This window comes from Callorhinchus milii, unplaced genomic scaffold, assembly GCF_018977255.1.
Source record: "Callorhinchus milii isolate IMCB2004 unplaced genomic scaffold, IMCB_Cmil_1.0 Scaffold2, whole genome shotgun sequence".
Lineage (NCBI taxonomy): Eukaryota > Metazoa > Chordata > Chondrichthyes > Chimaeriformes > Callorhinchidae > Callorhinchus > Callorhinchus milii.
In genome coordinates, this window is record NW_024704743.1 from 5,481,057 (window position 1) to 5,505,171 (window position 24,115).

Sequence of the window (24,115 nt, forward strand, 5' to 3'; positions counted from 1 at the left end):
GTGCTGTGACAATCTATAACACACCCTGGTGCGGGCTTGAGCTAGCCAATTGAATGGCACTTGAGATCATGAGTGTCTGCTGCTCTGCCAAGCCTCGCCCAAAAGACGGTTCAAGGTAATGAGTTCAGGGCACACCTTCCTGCAGCTTGAAATCCTCAATTGGCAGCAAGAATTCTATTACTCACAGCCCACAGTCCAATATGTCAGAAGAGTGAGAGAATGTTAAAGCAAAGGAACAGACCATCAAGCCTGCGCCTGTGTTTTTCTTTTGATGAACCACTTAATCTAATCCCATTCTCCTGCTCGTTTCCTGGACCATTTAATATTCCTCTTTTTCAAGCATCAATGCCATTCCATTTTAAATGATGGACCAAATGGCCTTTTACTATGTGGTAATAATAATAATCTTTGCATATGATAAAGCTTCAATAAAATATCTGTGAATTTATGGACTCTGCTTCAGCAGAGAATCCCACAATCCAAAATTACCATTTTTTCTTACCTCCCTAAAGTATAATAATAATTCTTATATTTGACATAGCACTTTATTGTGTTGTCGAGATGACTTAAAGCATTTAACAGGAATTACTAAAAGATAATGATTGTGTATTTTGTAGCTGGACGTGGCTGCCAATTTGCACAGAGCAGTGTCCCACTATGACCAATGACCATTTTTTTCTGGGGGAATGTTGGCTAGGACACCTGGAGAAACTCCCTTCTTTTTTGAATAGTACCATGGGATATTTAATGTCCAACTAAATAGGTAGACAAGCAGATTGGATACTTTTGTTGCATCAATCAAGATGTATAACTTTTCAGAGGTAATAATCCCTCCCCCAAAAATTTATAATAATTTGGTGATTCAATCCACAATGCGGGACCCTGCTGCGTGAAATTGGCTGCTGCGTTTTGCCCACAAAATACACAGTAAACCCACTTTAAAATACATTCTGTGAAGCGCTGTGTGACTTCTCAACGATGTGATAAGTCGCTATATCAAAGGCAAGTATTATATTACCGTATTTAATTCCAGTAAAGAGACACTAAACCACCCATACACAGTAGGCAATCAAGGGAGTCATACGGAGGGTTGGAAGTGTAGAAATCTATCAGCTAATCAGTAAAACCAGCAATTGGAATCACCGATCAATGCTTGCCAGAGGAATGTGACTAATCACTTACAGAAACATTCTTTGTATGCTCTGAGATATTACACTGCAACTGAGGTGTGCTCAAGTCAGAAATACCAGGGCCTGTATGGGAAGAAAGCAAGTCAGTTACACCATCGATAGTGTAGTCCCACCTCAAGTACAAAACAATCATGGAAACCCAATAATGAGAAAATATATCCAATTTGGACTATGTATGTCCCTTGCTTGGGATCTTTACTTCACCATAACTATTTTATTAAACTGCTGCAATGCTCCCATTTGTAGTCAAGCTTTCAGCCATATGCCCTCTTCTTTTAGAACTCTCTCCCAAATTCCTTTGCCTTGCATTCTCTCACACCATACTCAAAACACCTTTTCACTTTGCATTCAAAACTCTGTTAAAATGTAGCTTTTTGAACGTCCCTTTGGTTAACACCCTCAAACACCCCTTTCTTTCCTCCCATCTTGGTAATCCCAATCATCATCAGAAGTGCCTCAAAATGTTAATCGCACATAAAGATTGCTATATAAATACTGATTCCTGCCGTTGTTTAGATAAAGCAGTCAAGGGAAGGTGACTTCAGCGAAAGAAGTTTTTACTGTGTTGAGCAGATCATGGGATACGATCCTGAAATTAACTGTGCTGGGACTCAAAGTATGCCTCCTTCATTGGCCAACTTGATACAGCGTTGTGTAATGTGTGGCACTGTTTTTGGAATTGGCTTTGGTTTACACTATGTCGGCAGACAGCTGCAGCGGAAGCTGTGAGCCGCCTCGTAGATCAGAGACTTAGGATCACAAGGAAACCATTCTCTTTCTGAAAATAGTCTGGACAATGGTTTATCTTGATTTTCTAAGAATCCGAATTAGCCGTTTCCACTAAACACAGTGTCAGTTTGGTTCAGTTTGAAGTGTACTCGCCTCTGGCTTAGTTTGCGAGCCTCATATAATGAGTTGGGTCACATTAGAAAATAAAAGCAGAAGTCGCTGGGAACACTCAGCAGGTCAGGCAGCATCTATGGAGAAAGGAAACTGAGTCAACGTTTCGGGTCCACGACCTTTCTTCAGAATTGTCTTTGTTTTCAGATTTCCAGCATCTGTAGTATTTTGTGCTTTGGGTCATATTAGGCTTGTGTAGAGCTGAGGCTATGCTGCAATCAACAGCAAGGTCTTTGGATGAGTTGCTAAACACACCTTCTGTCTGCTGCTTTTGTGGACAGTAACGATCCAATGAAACAATTGTAAAGAAATGCGAGGAGAACTCTATGTGCTGTTCGCAACCCTAAGCCTAACCCTCATCCAAATTCCCCCAAAACAAACAGATTGAATCAATCATTCACATCATCACTGTTTGTGAAATAACGCAGTCACAGATTAGCTACCAAGTTTACTTTCAAAATAGCTACCAGACTTCAAAGTAACCCACTGCGCAACTTGTTCTGAGTCACCAGTGTGATGAGGCAGTCCGTCAAATGCACCTATTATTATCGACAATCTATTCTCTCACATTACAGGAGTGCAGATTCCCAGAACACCGTGGGGGGAAATACTGGGCTGAGTGCAGCATTGTTCTGGATTATATTCTAACGATTGCCTGTTGTATAAACAGCAGAGTAAACGAATGACGCTGATTTGCATGTGGGGGTGGGAAGAGAAATCAAATTGTGTTATAAAACCAATTTTTTAAAAATAAAATTACCGTAAATTTAGTGTTTCCTTTAGCATACAATATCCTTTCAATCCTATATTATGTAGGCAATTTAGTAACTAAGCAACATCTCACCAGAGCAGAGAAGGTTAGGGGATGGCCTGCCAGAGGAATGATAGGTTGGGAACGGTTGTGGAGGGATTAACAGTAATGGATTATTTGAACTGCATAACGTGTTAGAAACAAGATAGCATAAATTTAAGATAATCGCAAAGAGAATTAAAGAGATTAGAAAATGTCTTTAGTGATAGTCTTTTGGATGATAAGCTCTCGCTTGCTCAGCTTTCTTTTACCTCTAAAATCTCTCGCCTCTGCCACTACCTCTCTTACCGCCAGAGTTACCGAGATCGTTCACACCTTCATCAATCTCGTCTATACTACTCAAATGCCCTGCTCGCTGGACTCCACAGCGTCTCCCTACACAAGCTGTAGACCATCCAGAACTCTATTCTCTCCCACATCAGACTCCGTAAACCCACCATCCCAATCCTTGCTCGACTCCATTGGCTCCCCATTTCCCAGATCAAATTCAAGATCCTTGTTCTCGTTTTTAAATCCCTCTACAGCCTCACCCCATCCCACCTGTGATGTTCTGCAAACCTACCACCACGCTGTTCCCTCTGCTCAGAAAGTACCATGCTGCTCCATATCCCCCCACCCAACCCGCCCCACCTGGACACATTTTCAGCCATTCTGCCACCACTATCCTCTATCCCAGAGTTGCTCTGCCTCGCACTCTCCCCGCCTTTAAAATCCATCTTAAGAACTTTGGTTTTGACAGCGCTTTTAGTCACTCTATCCCCCCTCCTTTCTCAACTTTCCCTGAGCTTACGTTCCCAGCTGTGAAGCACTAAGGAAATTAGATGCTTCGCTGTGCTTACAGTTTGGTCAAAAACTGGTTCAAACAGAACCGGTTTCTCGAGTGTTCCTGTGCCAGCAGGTGTGTTCTTGCATTGCAGGAACACACCCGTTTACTTTGCAGATGGAACCCAGGCCACAAGCAGCTAACATAGAAATATATAGAAGTAATATAGAAACAACTGCACATGTGCAAGCTCGTCATTGGTTTCTGTCACAAACTGAACCTTTTTGTTTTGGCTCACGGACCATTCTCAATCTCCAGAGAACGCTAGCAATTCAGATTGTCTCCAGCCAGCATTCTCCTATCTTTCTATATCAGATGCTGGTGCCTCTGAAAATCAGTGCCACCTACTTTATAATAATAATCCTTGCATTTAATATTGCATTATCACATTGTTGAGACATCTCAAAGTGTTTCACAGAATATATACTGTAAAGTGAATCGACTATATATTTTGTGGGCGAACGCGGCAGCCAATTGCGCACAGCAGTGTCCTACAACAGTCATGGATTGAGTGAACAAATTATTTATTTATTTTTGAGGGGATTATTATCCCAGGAAAGCAATCCTCCAATTGACTAACAACCGGGATTCTACTTACTACTAGGTAAATAGAGGCATGTGTAGTAAGGAAATTTGCTGAAGTTTTCGCCCTAAGGTTCTCTCGCTTGTAAGACGAGCGCTCCAACCACTAAGCTACAGACTTTATCTGCCCTCAAAGACAACACAGTTAGAGGCAGTTCTATTCATCAGAAGAGATTCAGGAAGAGACCCATTCAAACATTCTTTCAACTGTGACAACTTTTACTTGTATTGCAGGATGAACATCTAAAATGCTTGGAAACAATGGTGAGGTAAATTACCAAGCAGGGAGGGAAGATGGGGAGTTGAGAGAGGCACATACCTGCCAACTTAACCTGAAAGTTACCAAACAATTCAAAGTATCTTGCCGTTCAGTGACTGTTCAACTTGTGGAATGCAGGAATTTATTTTTAACTGAACTAATATTTCTTGACCGTTTTTTGGCCATTTTTCTCACCATCCAAAGGCATTTTACTCATCTTCCCCTCTACTGATTTCACTTTTACTTGGGCTTCTCACTCTCCAGTATCTCCTGCTGTCCTTTGGATGAAACGTTAAACCGAGGCCCAAGCTGCCTGTTCTGGTGCATGTTAAAGATCACATTGCACTAATCAAAAAGAGAAGGGAGTTTCTCCTGGTGTCTTGGCTAACAATCATGCAGATAAAACTGGTCATTCACTTCATGACTATTTGTGGGGCATTGCTGTGCGTTTGTCTACTAAAATACAACCATTACACTTTACAGTAAATCCCGCAACGTGTTTTGAGACGTTTCAACAATTTATGAGGATGCTGTGTCAAAAGCAAGCATTATTACTATTACAAAGTAGGTGACCATATGTGAGCTACTTGACTCTGGGGGGATGGAAGAGAAGAAATCACAGCTGACCCCAATCCTAACTAAAGTGCACACATGCACATATTGTCTGGTTAGAGATCAGGAGCAGAATCCTGTCCGATTTCCTTCCTCCTACTGATCCTGGGGCACCTAACTGCTACTACAGCTCAGATCAGGCAACACAGAGGGATTCAAACCTGGTCTGTATAGCCTACTACTGAAACTTAACTCACTGGGCTGAGGAGGGAACTTCATTTTCTTAAATAACGTCCTTTGGAGAAATGTTGAGGAAGGGAAAGGAGTCAAGATAATAATAAATAATAATAATACTTGCATTTGATATAGCGCCTTATCATGTCTTTGAGACATCTCAAAGCCGTGTCTCATAAACAGTCGTGCATTGAATGACCAATATTTGTTTCTTGAAAGAATTATTACCCCCAGGAAAGCATTCCTCCAATCGACTAACAACCGGGTTCCTACTTACTGCTAGGTAAACAGAGGCATGTGGAGCAAGAAAACTTGCCGAATGTTTCGCCCTGCAGGGAATCAAACCCATGTCTCTCGCTTGCTAGGTGAGTGCTCTAACCTCTGAGCTACAGGACTGCTGTACAGGATGTAAATCAAATCAACAGTGCACGACTTATGTGTACACCAAATTACTGGATGTCTGTGTATCTACATGGGCCTCTGAAGAAGAAATTGGATGTGGAAATAAAATCCTGGCAGAAAAAAAATCTTAGTACCGTGAGGAAGCACTGACAGGAGCCAAGTAGGAGGGCCTCTGTCTTGTTGAGATTCAACTGGAGAAATTTGGCTCTTTTCCAGGACTTATAATAATCCTTGCTTTAGATATAGCGCATTATCATGTAATTGCAACATCTCAAAGCACTTTATAGAATATATTGTAAAGTGGATTGACTGTATTTTGTGGGTGAATCTTGTGCGAAGTTGAGCCCAGGGGTGTGTATGCTGAAGATGTGATCCAATTGCTCTGAGCAGCTATCAGCAATTGCACACATAGGGCTTTCCCACTGATGCAAAAGTCAGTCTGGCAAAATCAAGTCCAATAATAGTCCTTTGATTGAATTAAGAGTCAGAAAGAGATACGTTCAGAAAGAGAGAGGCAGGGAGAAAGACTCCGAGAGATAGACACAAACACTAAGGACACACGGGTGGGAAAAGCTGTTTGGTGCTACTGTGACAATAAAAGTACCGTTGGAATTTTTTTGGTTAATTTGTATCTTGTATGATTATATCCAATTATCTGCACTTTCTGCTTATCCACAAATTAGTAAATAGTTTGGAGGTTAAGTCAACTGGACCTAAGTTGCAAATAACTACTAGCATTTGACTGTCTAATAGTTCCTCTCTCCATTGGCTCCAGATCATCCTGAACTCTGCAGCCTGTGTCCTCTCCCACACCGGCTTCGCGACCCTATTACCCCCAGCCACACCTGACTCCACTGGCGTCCCATCACATGGAGGATACAGTTCAAGATCCTGCTCCTCACTTTCAAACCCCTCCATGACCTTATTCCCCCCTACCTCTGTGATCTTCTAACCCCCTACCAACCTGCCACTCCCTCTGCACAGCAGTCTCCAGCTTTCTTCACGATCCCCACCTCACCCACCATTGGCGGGTGGGCCTTCTATCACACTGCCCCCATTCTCTGGAATACCATCCCGCAGTCCCTCTGCCTTCCTCCCTCCCTTGCCTCCTCCAAGACCTGACACAAGACCCTCCTCTTTGACCGTGCCTTTGTTCACCTTCCTTCCCCCCTTGCACTCCACCCTCCCCGATCCCAATCCCAAGCTTGGGTCCAAAGCACTAATTGTCCAGCGCCTTGCGACGTCCACCCAACGTGAAAGGCTCTATACAAATGTAATTTTGTTGTTGTTGTTCTGGAAAGTCCTTTTAAGTATTGAAAGTCTTTATCATTTTATTGAATTTAAATGGTGTATATTTTAAAACCATATTTGCACAACAACTTAATTTACGTGCTGCGTATTAGTACTTTACATCATCACAAAGATTGCTGGAATCGGAGATTAACTACACTGTAAATCCACAAAAACAGAAGTCTCTCCAGGAGTCACTCTCTGCAGAACTAACCACCCAGGGGAAGATTTAACCTCTGACACAGTTAGTTTGTACTCACATGATAGTTATTTTTAAGACTAAACCTGCTGAAGCACAATCTGAACAATGACTGTTTGAAAGCAACACATATACACAATGTATATATATATATACACATGTACACACATCATACAGAACTCTGAAATGTGGACTCTTTCCTCCCGTTGCTCTCTTCCTCACATAACAAAGAACTAAAACAAAAAACATGCTTTAGAAACCCAACTAACTTGATCTTTGCTTCATTCTGGTACTATGTCATCTGTTCACTGGTTAGCATCTGTGTTTAATAATCTCTGGATGCAATTCAGTCATTGCTGAATCAGAATTCTGAAATTTCACCTGGTCCTGGTCTGTAAAACAATTTTATCTTAAAATTTAAGAACCAAATTAAACATCTAAGACTGCACAGAATTATGAAAGAAATATAATCTTCACTTGGAAGCCAGTTCTTTTTAAGAACCAGCTACTAACTAAATTAAGACTCAATTTAAGTATTACCCACTATTTTGCATAAGCGATCTTAGATTTTATGTCAAAATGGTTTTACGTGGTGGAATTTTGGGCCTCAGATTTTTCAATGACTTTATTATTGCTCAGTTCGCTCGTTTGTACGTTTGTAAACTGCCTTTCACATCAGGAGAAACTCCCTAAGCACCCCAGGGCTTCAGTCTGCGTTTACATAAGTATTTGTACAATACAAATAACACTTGCAGAATATATTATAACATAAGTAAAATATATTTCTTTTATATTTTATGTTAATGTGCCTACTTTCCCACCCCCACCCCCCAGCTTAGCATTGTACTCCGCCACTGTCACAAGCTCGAGGACACTAGCATGTGTAAGGGGTACTATATAAATGCAAATTGTTGTTTGGTTTATTCTGAGATGACTCGAGGCAAAAAAACACTGCTCTGGGAAAACATCCCACAAGTTTGTGTCTATTACTCCCCACGAGCCAGTAAGGAGAGACAGAGAGTAATAAGGCAGATCAATTCATGGCTAAGGTATTGGTGTAGGGAATCAGTCCTTAGGTTCCTCAGACAGTGGGGCACCTTTTGGATTAGGGGACACCTATGCAGACTAGATGGGTTCCACCTGAACAGAAGGGGGTGGAGGTGTTGGCAGACAGGATAGATGGTATGATTAGGGATTGTTTAAATTAGATTACAAAGGTGGTAGTCGTAGATGTAAGAGAGCTCCTGAACCGATCAGGTGAAACCTTAAAATATACCAATGGAAGCATAAACCAAAGTATAACAAGTCCAACCCCATTGGTGGGAGATACGGACCACACAAGGGGGGTGGGGCAACACAGGGGGAGGCAACATGGGCGGGGAAACACAGGAGGGGCGGGGCAACACGGGGGGACAACAAAGGGGGGCGGGGCAACACGGGGGGGGGAACAACACAGGGTGGGCAGGGCAACACGGGGGGTCAACACAGGGGGGCAGGGCAATATGGGGGGAGGCACCACGGGGGGGGTGGGGCACCATGAGGGGGGGGCACCATAAAGCAGGGCAACACAGGGAGGCGGGGCAACACAAGGGATGTTAATACTTTCTCTATCACCCATGTTAATCAGGCAGTTACATGCCTATAACCGTCAACTCCTTTTTTCAACAATGATTGATCCAGCTCCCTTTTAAAAATCACAGCTGACCCAGATGACCTACTTTACTAGGAGGTTGTTCCCCAAATCTACAGCTCGAGGTAGAGGATTTATAGCGACCTTCTGTACTGCTGCCAAGTGTGGAAAATGTAGAGAGCTCAGAGCATAGCTAAAAGTATGAGAAGATGCGGTTGTTTTCCTATCAGAAATGTAAGAAAAGTGAAATATAAAGAAAGCACTGGAGCTTAATAAGGGTTCTTGTTCTCGTCCCCAAGTAGTTGACAATGGCAGAGTCTAACACTGAGCCAGGGAAGAGGGAGGGGGAAGGTGACCGTATGCATGATCAAAAAGGAAGGAGTTTAGATGGGACTTGAAGGTGGGGAAGGAGGCAGCAGAAGGAGGGATTGAGGGAGAGAGTTCCAGAGTTTTGGGGCGTAGTGGCTGAGGGCACAGTCACTGATGGTGGAGCAGAGGGTCAAGGGACAACAGGAGGCTGGGGCCAGCAGAGTGGAGCCAGGGGGTGATGAAGTGGGGGTAAGCAGATTGGATAGGTAGGGAGGTGCGAGCTACATGAAGGTATTTGAAAACGAGTGAGAATCTTGAAATCGATCCATTCAGTAATTGGGAGACAGTGGAGTCTGACAAGGATGGTGTAATGGGGGAGTGGAGTTTTCTAAGGATGAGTATCTGGGCAGCGGAGTTTTGAATTAATCTAATTTTGTATATGGTGGAGCTAGGGAGACCAGTGAGGAGGGCATTGGGATAGGGAAGTGACGAAGGTGTGGAAGAGGATTTTGACTGCATTGGCTGTGAGGTATGGATGGAGGCTTGTGACCAAGGTGGAAAAAAGCGGTCCTGGTCAGGGAACGGATGTGGATAAAAAGGAAAGCTGGGGATTGAACCTGAAGCCTAAGTTGCGCACGGGTTCGGTGAGTTTGAGGGAGAGCCTGGGAGGTTGAGGAGTTCAGACTCACAGGAGAGAAGACGTTGACAGGAGCCAAAGAGTATGGCTTCTGTCATGCTGACATTCAGCTACAAGAACCAAAACCATTTTCAAAGGTCAGGGGGTTTCCATAGTAATGGCAATGTATGTATGTCTTAGGTATGCTGAAAGCCCAAATTCTCAAAGTGTACAAGAGGTTATAATAATAATAATCCTTGCATTTGATATAGCGCTTTTCACGTCTTCTTGACGTCCCAAAGCGCTTCACAGAACATAGCTTAGACAAATGGAACAGTAGGGTGACCACTTGGATACATTAAGTGGAAAGCCCAAAAGGTTATACGCATACTCTTATGAAGTGCTGATGAAACAACACTTGAAGTATTCTTTCCATTTCAGTTATACAGAGACCACAGAGACACTGGAAATGGTGCAAAAAAAAGCAACAAGAATGCTAATGAAATAGCTCGACAAGCCCAAATTCCACATTATTGACTGGAATGGCTTTCAGTTAAAGCCTCCAAACAAGCGACTGAAATAAACGGATCAGAATCTTTGTGTGGATAACAAATAACTTCTTTATTGAGAGTATCACAAGCAAGTATAACTTTTTGTTAAAAAAGTAAATTTTAAACTGATGAATGTGAAAATATGTGCAGAATTGGCTCAGATCAGTAGAGAAAAATGCAGGTAAGGTTTTCAAGCCAGTAATTTCCACTCCTTTCTCTGGATCAGAGGTGTGTGTGTTCAAGTGCTCAATTAGGAAATTGGAGCTAAAGGCTGACACTCCAGTTCAGTGCCAGGGGTTGCTGTATTGTCGGCAGATGATGTTCTTCTGATGAAACATTAAATTAAGGTCTCGTCTGTCTGTTTAGGTGATGTGAAAGAATCCATAATGCTATTCTAAAAGAGGAGTTTCTCCTGGCGTCCTGACCAACAATCCCCCAGTTAAATTTGCTCATTCACCTCCTGGCTGTTTGTGGCACTATGTGCAAAATAGCTGCTGCATTTGCCCATAAATACCAGTCACTAAACTAAAACATTGAGAAGCACTTGAGACATTGCAATGTGATAAGTTTCATATTCAATGAAAGGATTATTATTTACTGAAGCATAAGATTCATTTACAACTAACTGAAAGGTTCACATGATTTTGTTTTTTGAATCACTTCGCTGATACTAATTGTTTAGCTACACTTGGCAAATGCAGCAAATCTTCCCAGTGCGTGCTCATAATAATTCTATTCATTCTGTTACAAACCCACAAAGAAAAATTCTCTACACCTAGAGCAGAATGACCCCAAAAGAAATGAAGGATATTAAAATTATATATTGTGAAATATGAACCGTTAGTCGGGAGCAAAACTGAGTCTCGGATTGTACACTGGGCATGTCACTGCAAGGCATTTCCTCCACCTCATTGATTAGCTGCTCTCAACTGAGATGCCATCTCCTCACTGCACACGAGACCATCTACTCTAAACAGAATTAAGTCTACAAAAAGGAGTGGAAGTGACCCACAAACCAATAATGTACAGAGGAAACACTCTTTTTAAAGATTATTTCAGGCTAATAAGGAAACAAGCTGAACTAATAATAATCCTTGGTATAGCTCCTTTCACATCAGGAGGGCATCTCAAAGCGCTTTAGAGAATATACTGTAATATAAGTGCAGTGGCTATATGTTTTGTGGGCAAACACTGCAGCCAATTTGTGCACAGCAATGCCCCACAAACTGTCATGGGGTGAATGATTAATTTTATATTGAGACCAGGATATCAGAAAAAACTCCCTTCTCTTTTCGAACAGTACCATTAACGTCCACCTTGATTGAATTAGTTATGAAGACAGACCTTGATTGAATTAGTTTTGCATTGAAATCTTATTTCAATACATTTTAGAACAATTTCCTCTCTCGCACACTCAGTAGCCAATTAAGTTTTGTGGCTTTTAAATGTTCGAGGGCTGTAGGATGTCCTCCCAGGATGAAAGGCACTATATAAATATAAATACTGTATGTATTCTACAGTACTGTATCGTAAACATTATATGACAGATTTGAAAACTGGACCCAAATGTGCAGCCTAACCCGACTATATTTGGAAATCTGGTGCTCTTTTCCACTTTGCCATAATTGGTATCAATTCCTTTCTTGTTAATAAATTGAAGCAGGAAAACTGGTCATCTTCAAAGAATGCAATGATTTCCACTGCCTAGAAACCTTGGCCCTAACTTTCCCAGACTCTACGTTCATTTTGGGAGAATTTGAATTAATTCAAACCATGTTCCGGGTGAGGTGAAAGGGAACAATAGAGTTAATTTCAGGGCAAAATAAGGCAAGCTGCCAATTTCAAAACTGCTGAAATCCAGCAGGTCCATGTCTTGTAGTATTTTTCCTATAATGCTTAAGTGAGCAATCTGATTTTTTTTCTGGACAATAAGTGGTTTTATAAGTGCTGATATAGACCATAATGAGGGCAGATATCTCATGACTTTGACCATCCTGGTTGAAGACGAGAAAAACAATGATTTGGAGAAACCATAGTGATTATCCCATAACTTATCGCATTACCAGCAAAGGTATCTCTGAGTGCCCACATACACCAGGCATTACTCTTAAGCATTAAGCTGCCCACAAGGAGAAATGAGGATTTGCTGCTGGCAACCTGCTTTCAATCACCTGTCCCCCTCCACCCCACCAATTCAATCTCCTACATAGCTCAGACTCCCATTCTGTCTTTGCAAATGCTATACGGCATTCTCCCACGTGAAAGTTTCTACACACGTGTAAATTCAGAGCAGATTGTTAGACTACCGAAATGTAGTGCAAGATGCAACTGAAACAGCCACCCTGCCCCTGGCACAAACATGGAAATTCCGAAATGCCAGCAATTCTTGGGATGGATGACAGCCCAGCCATGACTCCCACACAATATATGGGGTTAGCTATCCTCATCGAGTCTAGTGATCTTTGTAACTGAAAGAATCTCTGCACTCGGTTGAAAAGGCTACAGTAGCCTATCACTGTGCAAAAATGAGGCTTCCAGAAACCTTAAGTTCATAAAGGAGGCCAGTTTGATTTCCAGCTCTTCATGAAATTTACTTAATTTTGAATCAGTTAAAACCCCAATAACCATACCAATTTTTGCAGTCTCAATTCACATAACTGACAAAACTAATTGTAAATTCTACTTATAATATAATTCATACAATACGGTTTACAGTTACTTTGTGCCTTTCATGTTAGGAGGGTGTCTCAAAGCACTTTACACAGCTGCTGGGAACTCAAGGGGGCGTGGGGGAAAGATGACTGAAAACACAATCAAAGAGGCAAGTCTTGAAGTGGGCAGCAAGGAAGTATACTATGTGTAATGTATAGACCAACAAATAGTGGGAAGGAGATGAATGAGCAAATCTACAAGCAAATTTCAGAAAGATGTAAAACCATTAGAGTAGTGATAATGGGGCATTTCAATTATCCTAACTATTATCCTATGAACTAGAGAAAAAACAGTATAAAGGGCAAGGGTTAAGGTTAGGGCAAGGAGGGGGAAGAATTTCTGAAATGTGTGCAGGAGATCTTTTTTGATCAGTATGTTTCAGCCCAACGAGGAAGGAAGTAATGCTGGATCTAGTTCTGGGGAATGAAGAGGGGCAAGAGGAACGTGTTTCAGTGGAAGAGCATCTGGATAAGAGTGATCACAACATCATTAGATTTAGAGTATTTATGGAAAGGATGAGGAACAATCAAAAGTGAAGATACTCAATTGGAAGAGGGCTAATTTCAGTGATTTGAAAAGGGATCTAGCCATCGTGGACTGGAAAGAAAGATTGGTAGGTAAAACAGTAAATGAGGAATGGGAAGCCTTCAAGGAGGAGATAGTTCGGGGACAGAACAAATACATTCCTACGAAGGGGAAAGGTAGGGCATCAAAAACTCCCTGGATGACTAAAGAAATTAAAATGAAACAGAAAAAGGAGGCTTATGATAAATGTCAGGTCAAAAATATAGAAGATAATAAAGGACAACCAACATGGATTTGTTAAAGGCAAATCATGTCTGACAAACTTGATAAAGAGTATTTTGACGAAGTAACGGAGAGGATGGATGAAGGTAGTGAATTGATGTAGTATTTTGAGATTTTCAAAAGGCATTTGATAAAGTGCCACATAATAGACTTGTTATCAAAATTGAAGCACATGATATTAAAGGGACAGTGGCAGCATGGATACAGAATTGTCTGGGAGACAGAAAGCAGAGAGTAGTGGTGAACGGTTGTTTTTTGACTGGTGGTGTCCCCCAGGGTTCGGTATTAGGACCACTGCTCTTTTTAATCTATATAAATGACCTGGAACTGGGTGTAGGGAGCACAATTTCAAAGTTTGCAGATGATACAAAGCTAGGAAAAGTAGTAAACTGTGAGGAAAATAGTAGCAGACTGCAGGAAGACTTAAGACAGACTGGTGAAATGGGTAGAAACATGGCAGATTAAGTTAATGCGGAGAAATGCAAAGTGATGCATTTTGAGAGGAAGAATGAGACGAGGCAATGAAAGCTAGATGGTACAATCTTAAAGGGGGTACAGCAGCAGAGATAAGCAAATCTTTGAAGGTGGCAAGACAGATAGATAAAGCTGTTAAAAAACATACAGGATCCTTGGCTTTATAAATAGGGGCATAGAATATAAAAATAAGGAGGTTATGATGAACCTTTATAAAAGACTAGTTAGGTCTCAGCTACAGTACTATGTTCAATTCTGGGCACCACACTTTAGAAAGGGTGTCAAGGTCTTGGAGATGGTGCAAAGGAGGTTCATCAGGATGGTACCAGGAATGAGGGACTTCAGTTATGTGGAGACGAGAGAAGCTGGGATTGTTCTCCTTGTAGGAGAAATGGTTAAGGGGAGATTCAATAGAGGTGTTCAAAATTATGAAAGGTTTTGATAAAGTGAATAGGGAGAAACTGTTTCCACTGGCGGGGGGTTGGTAACCAGGGGACACAGATTTAAGAGAGTGGTCAAAAGAACCAGAGAGGAGATGAGGAGAAATTTTTCAGACAGTGAATTTTCAAATCTGGAATGCATTACCTGAAAGAGTGGTGGAAGCAGATTTGATAACAGCAACAATAACAACAAAATTACATTTGTGTAGCGTCTTTCACATCGGGAACAACTTTCAAGAGAGAAGTGGATAGATATTTGGGGAGGACAAATTTGCAAGGCTATGGCGAGAGAACGGGGGATTGAGATTAATTTGGATAGCTCTTTAAATAGCTGGCACGGGCACAATGAGCCGAATGGCCTCCTTCTGTGCTGTATAATACTATGATTCTATGAAGTAAGGAGGGAATCGGGATGCAGTCCAAAGACAGAAGTGGGGAGAATGGCTGAAAGCATACAAGTCGATGGCCGGGTTACTCTTTTACAATGTTATAGTAATGCGATAACAATTATAGCACAGCCTAACCCTTTCCAGCTCAAGGCAATAGCAAACACAATAAGGTGCACTGAGACTCAATCGAGCCCAGTATGAGAAATAGGACATACAGCATTGATGTGGATTTTATTATGACTACAGAATAAACCCTTTGTCCAGGTCACTCACATGAACTAGCTGGTGACATTTACAAATGTAAGTGTGCCCAAATAACAGCAGCCCTGGCAGGGAAGGCTGAATACTCTGCTTGTGGAAATTAAGCAAACATAATGAGACAAATTGCCAAAAATGTGGATTAAGCCATGTTAATATCTCCTCAGAAGAGCTTTTCAGTTGCATCTTATAAACTTTTCTATCATCCAAGATGCCAAACTTCCACAGCTCACTGACCACTTATGCATTTCCTGGTGGCATCAGGAACGAGACATTTGTAATAACTTGACATTTGTGATATCGCTCAGTTACTCTGAATCTGATTATCTCCCAACTGCAGAGATGTCCAAAACATCTGCACAATACTTCACAATAGCACTGATGTGGATTTTATTATAACTACAGAGTAGACCCTTTGTCCACGTCACTTGTATGAACTACAACTGTGCAGCATTTCTAACCTAGCTGGTGAAGAGTGCAAGATTACGGATGAGTATTTGGTACGTCCTCCGATGGAAAAGGGGTTATATTAAATGTAAAGGTTATTTTTGTTGTTATTACTACCATAAGTGACGCAGCAACATACAGCAACACTTTATATACCCTTTCTTTGGAATTTCATCTGCATTATTTACCAACTGTGGGTATCACAACCAGACTCTCACTCAATCAGAACTCGTGATTTATAAACTAGAATCCTATTATAAAATATTGTGTCGTCCTGTCTCAGTTCGTAGCTGAGCCTCTGAGAAGTTTGTGGGTTCAAGCCCCGCGACAAAACTTTGAACCCATATTTTCGGCTGACACTCCAATACAGTCCTGATGCCCTCCACCCCTCCTGATCCCAACCTGCTGCTCGGATCCAAATCCCTGACTGTCCAGTGCATTTTGAGACATTTTGACATGATGATGCACAATACCAAATGCAAGGATTATTATTATAAATAATCCTTACATTTGATGCCAAGGGCCAAAATGTCAAAACATCTCATAGTGTTTCATGGATAATTCCTGTTTAGTATAGTGATTGTGTGTTTGCACTTCACAGTATATTCTGTGAAGTGCTTTGAGATGTCTCAAAGACATGATATCTTAAATGCAAGGATTATTATTATAATGCACCATCCAGTCTAACAATAATCCTTGCATTTGATGTTGTGTTGCGACTTTGATATTGGTATGATTCTCAAAACACTTAATAGAATTCATTGTAAAGTGTAGTGACTGTATTTTGTATGCGACTGCCTACAAATTTACACAGCAAAGTACCTCAAAGAGCAATGAAGTGAATGACCATTTTATCTGTGGGATTGTTAGCCAGGGCAGAAAGAGAAATCCCCTTCTCTTTTTGGATGTTAAATGGGATGTTTAGTGTCAAATCTGATTAGTTAGACAGGATTCTCAGTTTAATGACTCATCTGATAATTCTCCAGCACTGCAGTGTCAGCTATACTGAAACCTCAAAGCATTAAAAGAACACGTTTTAGGAAAATAGATCACTAAAGGAAGAGCATCATCATTGAGCATTTTTAGGTTCTGCTGTGAAGTATGAACTTTCCACATGGTCTTAGCCTTAAGACCAAATTCTTAAATTGTAAGTGTGTACAGAATTGTGGAAATTCCTTAAATTCCTTCTTAATTTTGAAGCTTGTGCTTTTGTTCAATACTGCACTCAGCGCAAAAGAGAGATGGAATCTTTTTGTTTCAGCTTCAGAGGATTTTGTCCTGCAGCAAAACAAACTAAGTCTCCAGTTTAAGAACAATTTTTTTTGAATACCCATTTTCAGTTCAGTCACTTAAACATTTCAAATTCGAAGCGCTTCGAGAAGCAACAGTTTGATAAAAGTGTCACAAATGAGAGATTGGTTTTATTCCAGTCACATTCAGATCAGTGAAAATCACAAGACAAACACATCGAAAAAGTTAGTTGCTGCCACTCATTTGAATTTCAAAAAGTACCTTCTATCAAATATCTAAATAGATCGTAGTCAGAGTACCCTAATTCTTGCAGACACCATAAAAACATTCCAGAGAACCGTCAGAAGTGCCGGAACCACAAATGCTGCATTTTGCAATATGTGATCCGATCACCCGGTCACCAGGATAGCTTTTGAGGAGCACAAACCGGTGTAACAGATGTCGACATTGGCTCCACCCCAAACCTGCCCTTAAGTTTAGGAGGAGGGGGGCGAGGAGGTGTGGAAATCTGACAGTGCTAATTTTCACACGCTCTCAGCTGTCGACTCTCCACGCTCAGCTACCAACAGGCAATCGTCGAGAATGAGGCTTTTACAATTTGTGACACTCCTCGGGGGGGGGGAGGGGTTGAATCCGTTTCACAGCAACCTGCCAACCAGCTGCCAAACGCATGGCAAGCGTGGTTTGCAGAACAGAGAGCGTGGTTCAAGTTGATGTTCCTGCAAAAACAGATACGGTACTGTGTATTGCAAATGAATGAATGAATGAATGGATGAATGAATGGATGAATGAATGCTGCCCCACTGCAAAAGTGGGAAGTATAATGAGTACAGTACGACAGCTAAAAATTTACAGCGTTCGAAGTTTGCTTTTCCAACACCCACAGCAAAGAGAGCGCTGAGTGCTGATAGCACAAGGCTGGACTGGTCCACCTTGAGCAGGAACACGCTTTCTCGGAACACTTCAGGCACTGCGAAAACAAACTCCTGCACTTCCTGATCATCTGCAGCGGACGGGCATTTTGCGCCGATAATGAACGACACACAGAACGGCTGTATCTCCGGGGAGCGATCCTGAATCAAATCACCGTCAGTCCCTCGCTCGACGGGTCAGTCAGACCCTCGCTCGACGGGTCAGTCAGACCCTCGCTCGACGGGTCAGTCAGACCCTCGCTCGACGAGTGAGTCAGTCCCTCACTCCACGAGTGAGTCAGTCCCTCACTCAACGGGTCAATCAGTTGGTCTCTCACTCTATGAGTCACTCAACCAGTCGGTCCCTCAGGCAGTCAGTCAGTCAGTCAGTCCCTCAATCAAAGACAGGAGTGAATTAGTGAGATGTCAGATTGACGGTGAAACTCGAGTTAACAATCGCCGGCACCGCCATGAACTTCCCCCCCACCCACACAGCCAGACACCCACACAGCCACACACCCCCCCACCCACTCACACACACACACAGCCAGACACCCACCCAGACACCCACCCACCCACACAGCCACACACCCCCCCACCCACTCACACACACAGCCAGACACCCACCCAGACACCCACACACCCACACAGCCACACACCCCCCCACCCACTCACACACACACACAGCCAGACACCCACCCACACAGCCAGACACCCACCCACCCACACAGCCACACACCCCCCACCCACCCACTCACACACACAGCCAGACACCCACCCACCCACACAGCCACCACTGGACCGGCGGCCCACCTGGCGGCAGCTGAAAGGTTCCCTTCTCCTGTGCTGAGCAGCCTGGGGTGGGGGCGGTGGTAATAAGAGAGCAGCAAAGCGACACCTCAACGCCTACTCCCTCTCCCTCTCTCCCCCCCTCCCCCTCTCCCTCCCTCACTCACTCACCCAGGACGGCAGGTCCGAGCTCTTGATCTCCTCTCGGAAGGTGTCTTCATGCTCCAGGAAGGCCAGTGCCCGGGACAGGCGCGAGCGCTTGTTGCCCCGGTTCCTCTGCCACCAGAAGAAGAAGAAGAGGCCGACCAGCACCCAGCTGAAGCTCAGGCCCAAGTAGCCCAGCGCGTAGACCGGGAAGATGATGACAAAAGTCTTGGCGAACTGCAGCAGGATGCCGGCCACGTCCACGCTGATCAGCTGCTGCGGCGGCTGCTGCTGCTGCTTGGAGTGCTGCTGCGGCTTCGGGATGGCTCCTTCATCCACCACGCTGGCCTGGCGCTTCCTGGCGGCGGCGGCGGCGGCGGCAGAGGCGCCCGGTTCCTCGGTGACGGTTGGCGCCGCGGCCGTTGGTCCCTGGACGCTCATCGCGCGCTCTCTCGCTCTCTCTCTCCGTGTGTGTGTGCGCGCGCGCGAGTGTGTGTGTGTGTGTCTCGTGCGGGTGGGCTGTCTGTCAGGTGGTGGGAGAGGGGGGGGGAAGAGGAGGAGGAGGAGGAGGCGCCGCTCGCGCGCGCGCTCTGTCCTCAGTCCCCCTCAACTCGCGACCTCTTTCTTCCTCCTTCGCTCGCGCTCTCCTCTCGCGCTCGCGCTCAACCCCCGATCCTCGCGCTCATCCCGCCCGCCCGCTCCAGCCTCGCTCGCCAACCAGCCGGCCAGCACCTCGCTCCTGACGTCTCACGTCACGTTCCCTCCACCCCCCACTCCGCTTTGACGTCGGACGTCACTGACCTCCGCCCACTCCGACGTCAGAGGTTAATGCCCCTCTCTGACGTCACATCGTTCATAAGCCACACACTCCCCCCTCTCTGACATCATCATCAACAACAACAACAACAACAAACAACAACAACAACAATCACAGCACCGTGACCCCTGCCCTACAGCGGCTTGAGAGAGCGTTGACATCGTGGCCTTAACGGAAACCCGGCTCACCCCGGGCCACACCTTCCCCCTCACGGAGGCCACACCACCCGGCGACACCTCCCACCACATCCCTCGCCCCAACCGCCCTGGCGGTGGTGTAGCCCTTATCTCAAGGGCACCACTTGCCCTATCCCCCTACTCCTCCGGCTCGTTCCCCTCTTTCGAGCACCTCAGCCTCTCCCACCCCTCCCATCTCTCACTCAAAATCCTCCTCCTCTACCTCTCCCACCTTCATCTCCGACATTTCTACCCTCCTAACATCTCTCTGCCTCTGCTCTGATCGCCTCATCATTTTGGGCGACTTCAACCTGCACTTCACCCCCTCCTGCTCCACCTCCTCGGACTTCTCCTCCCTCCTCTCCTCGCTCAACCTCTCCCTCACTTCAACTCCGCCACTCACGTTCACGGCCACCCACTCGATTTGCTGATCACCCCGGCCTCAGTGTCTTGGATGTCACCATTACCGATAAGGCCATCTCCGATCACCACTTCATCTCCTTCACCACCTTCACCCCCTCCCCACCTCCACCAGACCCACCACCATCTTCTACCGCCCCTGGAAGAAGTTACTCCCACACTCTCTAACCGCTGCCTTGGAGTCCTCTGAACTCTCCCTCTGGCCTTCATCCCTCACTGACCCCTCTTCTGCTCTCACCCTCCTCTACAACACCCTCTCCTCCACACTCGACACTTGCCCCCATCACCTTCTGTACTGTCTCTTACTCTCGCTCCTCCCCCTGGTTCACCACCCACCTCCGCTCACTGAAGAGCCAGGTGCGGGCCGCTGAACGCACCTGCCTCAAATCTGGCCTAACGGTCCACCGGCAAATCTGGCTGGACCTCCTCAAAATCTACCGCTCCACTCTAGCCTCGGCCAAGTCGTCCTTCTACTACAGGATAATCCTGGAGGCGAAGAAGAACCCCAGGCTTCTGTTCTCCACCACATCCCGACTCCTCCGTCCACCCCGCATAGGTCATCTCCACCAACCTTCACTGCGAGGAGATGCTGGATTTCCTTGAATCCAAAATCAAGGGAATCCACTCCACGGTCACTGCCCCTCCAACTTCCACCCACCCCCCACCCCTTCCTCCCACACTCCGACTCCTACCCTCCCTTACACATCTTCAAACCCGTTTCCCCACCCTCTGTCACCAACCTCATCCTGTCCTTGAAACCCATCCCCACTCCACTCCTTATCTCCCAGCTCCACCTCCTTGCCCCACTTCTCACAGACACCATTAACCTGTCCCTCTCCTCTGGCTCTGTTCCCATTCCCCTCAAAACTGCCACCATCACTCTAAAAATAAAAAAACCCTCCCTTGATGCGTCACAGCTATCAAGCTACCGGCCCATCTCCAACCTTCCCTTCCTGTCCAAGGTTCTCGAAAGAGTCGTCGCCTCCCAGCTGCGCTCTTTCCTCTCCACCCGTTCACTTTTTGAACCCCTCCAGTTGGGTTTCTGTGCTGCCCATAGCACGGAAACCGCCCTGGTCAAGGGCACTAATGACATCTTGACCATCTGCGACCAGGGCTCCCTCTGCCTCCTCGTCCTCCTCGACCTATCGGCCGCATTCGATACGGTCGACCACTCTATCCTCCTCCACCGCTTGTCCTCCCACCTCAACCTTCAAGGCCCTGTCCTTGAGTGGTTTAGGTCCTACCTCTCCCACCGTCTTCATTTTGTCTCCGCTAACGGCTTTTCCTCCAGCCCCCGCACTGTCTCGTGCGGCATCCCTCAGGGCTCTGTCCTCGGTCCCCTCCTCTTCACCCTCTATATGCTCCCCCTGTGGTGACATCATCCGCAGACATGGGGTTAACGTCCACATGTATTCGGATGACACCCAACTCTACCTTTCCTCCTCTACCCTCAATTCCACGACCACCGATGTCCTGACAGCCTGCCTGTCCGACATCGAGTCCTGGACGAGAGACAACTTTCTTCAGCTCAACGTGCGCAAAACTAAGGCCCTCCTGATTGGCTCACATCAGCGCCTCCGCACCTCAGGCGCTGACAGCATCAGCATCCAAGGCTGCTTCCTCCCTTTCCTCCTTCAAGGCCGGTCTCAAGACCTTCCTCTTCAACCGTGCCTTCACCTCCCCTCTTGACTCTCTACCCCCTCCTCGCTCCCTCCCTTCCCTCCCCTCACCCTGACCATTTCCCCCCTGCTCGGTTCCTGACCCAACTGTCCAGCGCCTTGGACGTCCTCCCGACGTGAAAGACGCTCTATAAATGCAATCTTATTGTTGTTGAGCGAGGCCATGGAGGGCTTTGAAAGTGAGGACCAAGGTCTTGAACTGTATCCTCTGTGATGGAGAGCCAATGGAGTCAGGCGAGGGTGGAGGTGATAGGGTCGTGGAGTCTGAGGCAAGGGAGGACATGGGATGTTAAAGCTCCCCCCACCCCGTCCCAGATGTCAGATGTCAATGCACCCCTCATGTCAGACGTGAATTTTCCCCCTGACGTAGACATTAATGCCCCAATAAAACCAAAATGCTGCAGATGCTGGAAATCTGAAACCAAAACAGAAGTCGCTGGGAACACTCAGCAGGTCAGGCAGCATCTATGGAGAAAGGAAAGTGGGTAAACGTTTTTGTTCCATGACCCTTCGTCAGAACTCCTGGCGCTCTGATGAAGGATCATGGACTCGAAACGTTGATATTACTGCCCCCTCTGACAGCAGATGGCAGGGGAGGGAGGGTTGAAATTGGCGCGAGCCTTATTTCAATGACTCCTAGCACCAGGGAATGCTCACTCGCTTCCTCGAAGGATGCATCCTGCCCACCTAATTACTTACTTAACAACAACAACTTGCATTTATATAGCGCCCCTCATGCATGGTAGCATCCCAGAGCGCTTGACAATACCCCGAGCTGGGGTGGAGGGGTAGGTGACTGTAGGCACGGTTGAATACGAAGGTCTTCAGGCGTGACCTGAAAAAGGGAAGGAACGGGCAAAGCGGAGGGATAGAGGAAGAATATCCCAGAGTTTCGGGGCATAGTGGCTGGAAGTGCGGCTACCAATGGTGGAACAGAGAGCACGGGGGACACGCAGGAGGCTGGAGCCAGTCAAGTGCAGGCAGCGAATTGTGGGTTGGAGGGGTAAGCAGGTCGGAGAGGTAGGGAGATGCCAGCTGGAAGCAGGCTAAAATTAAACACCCCGAAACGAATGACAGTCATTTGACACTGACAGAGAAATCCCTGTCATGTAATTTGATGTATTTTTGGGGGGGGGGTCATCAGGATGTCTGACAAGTGGAAATACTTACATCCTTACACCAAACCAGCTACAGGTGGAAATTTCCCTTTGTCTGGAATTGAGAAACTTAATGTAAGTTAATAATTTTTAAAATCCTTGTATTCGTGAGCCAGGAACACACCTGACGGGACATTATTGTTACAATGTCAGGAATGCTCCCAGTGGATTGCAAACAATCTGGATTTTGTATTTTTATGAGGATGGTGAAGTTGAGAGGCCATCGGAGGAGTTTAGTTTAGGGTTAGGATACGCGATTCTTGCTAACAGGTAGTGTGAGAGGACACGGACTAAGTCCCATTCTCTGGTGAAAGGCTCTGGGAACAACCCACTTTAAAATTAATGATGACATTAGTTGGAAGGAGACCTGCCTCCCTATTGAGAATCGGCCCTTAAATCCCTCATCTAATTTAAAAGAACTTCGAAGTACGCTATTGTCGACCTCGTCCCCTTCCCTCCGAATTCAATATTAATCACATCAAAAATGGATGTGGATGTACAGGAGCCTGACCCTCTCCCACCTTATTATTATTATTATTATTTTATACCATCGTAACTGATTTTAGTTCCCAGTATCTGAGTACATGATGGCTATTTGAAAAGAGAAAGGAGTTTCTCCACTATCCTGGCCAACAATCTTCCAGATAAAAAAAAACTTCACTTCATGACTATTTGTGGGACATTGCTGTGCCAAACTGGCTGCCACAATACACTTTACAGTCTAACCTGTGAAGCGCTTTGAGACACCCTCCAGACATGAAATATATCAAATGCAAGTATTATTAGTTTATTAATAATACTAATAACCTGTTGACTATTCATTAACACCTGAAATTAAATTTATGGTAATTTAATAATTAATTCTTAATCAGTTTTATAATATCTCTCTGAAAATG

The 24,115-nt window shown here is 44.9% G+C and overlaps 1 protein-coding gene across 4 annotated transcripts in view; it reads right to left on the bottom strand.

Moving 5' to 3' along the window:
* The window catches only part of esyt2b (extended synaptotagmin-like protein 2b), a 119,117-nt gene extending 99,570 nt beyond the window's left edge, over nt 1–19,547 (bottom strand). For 3 of the 4 annotated variants that reach the window (XM_007901180.2, XM_007901178.2, XM_007901177.2), the window contains exon 1: nt 18,998–19,437. In XM_007901180.2, the coding sequence (XP_007899371.1) occupies nt 18,998–19,411 (414 nt within the window). In that variant the 5' untranslated portion in view covers nt 19,412–19,437. Of the gene's footprint in view, nt 1–18,997 lie in introns of all 4 variants that reach the window. The other variant, XM_042332491.1, reaches the window with a different exon arrangement.
* Between the last annotated feature and the right edge of the window lie 4,568 nt (nt 19,548–24,115).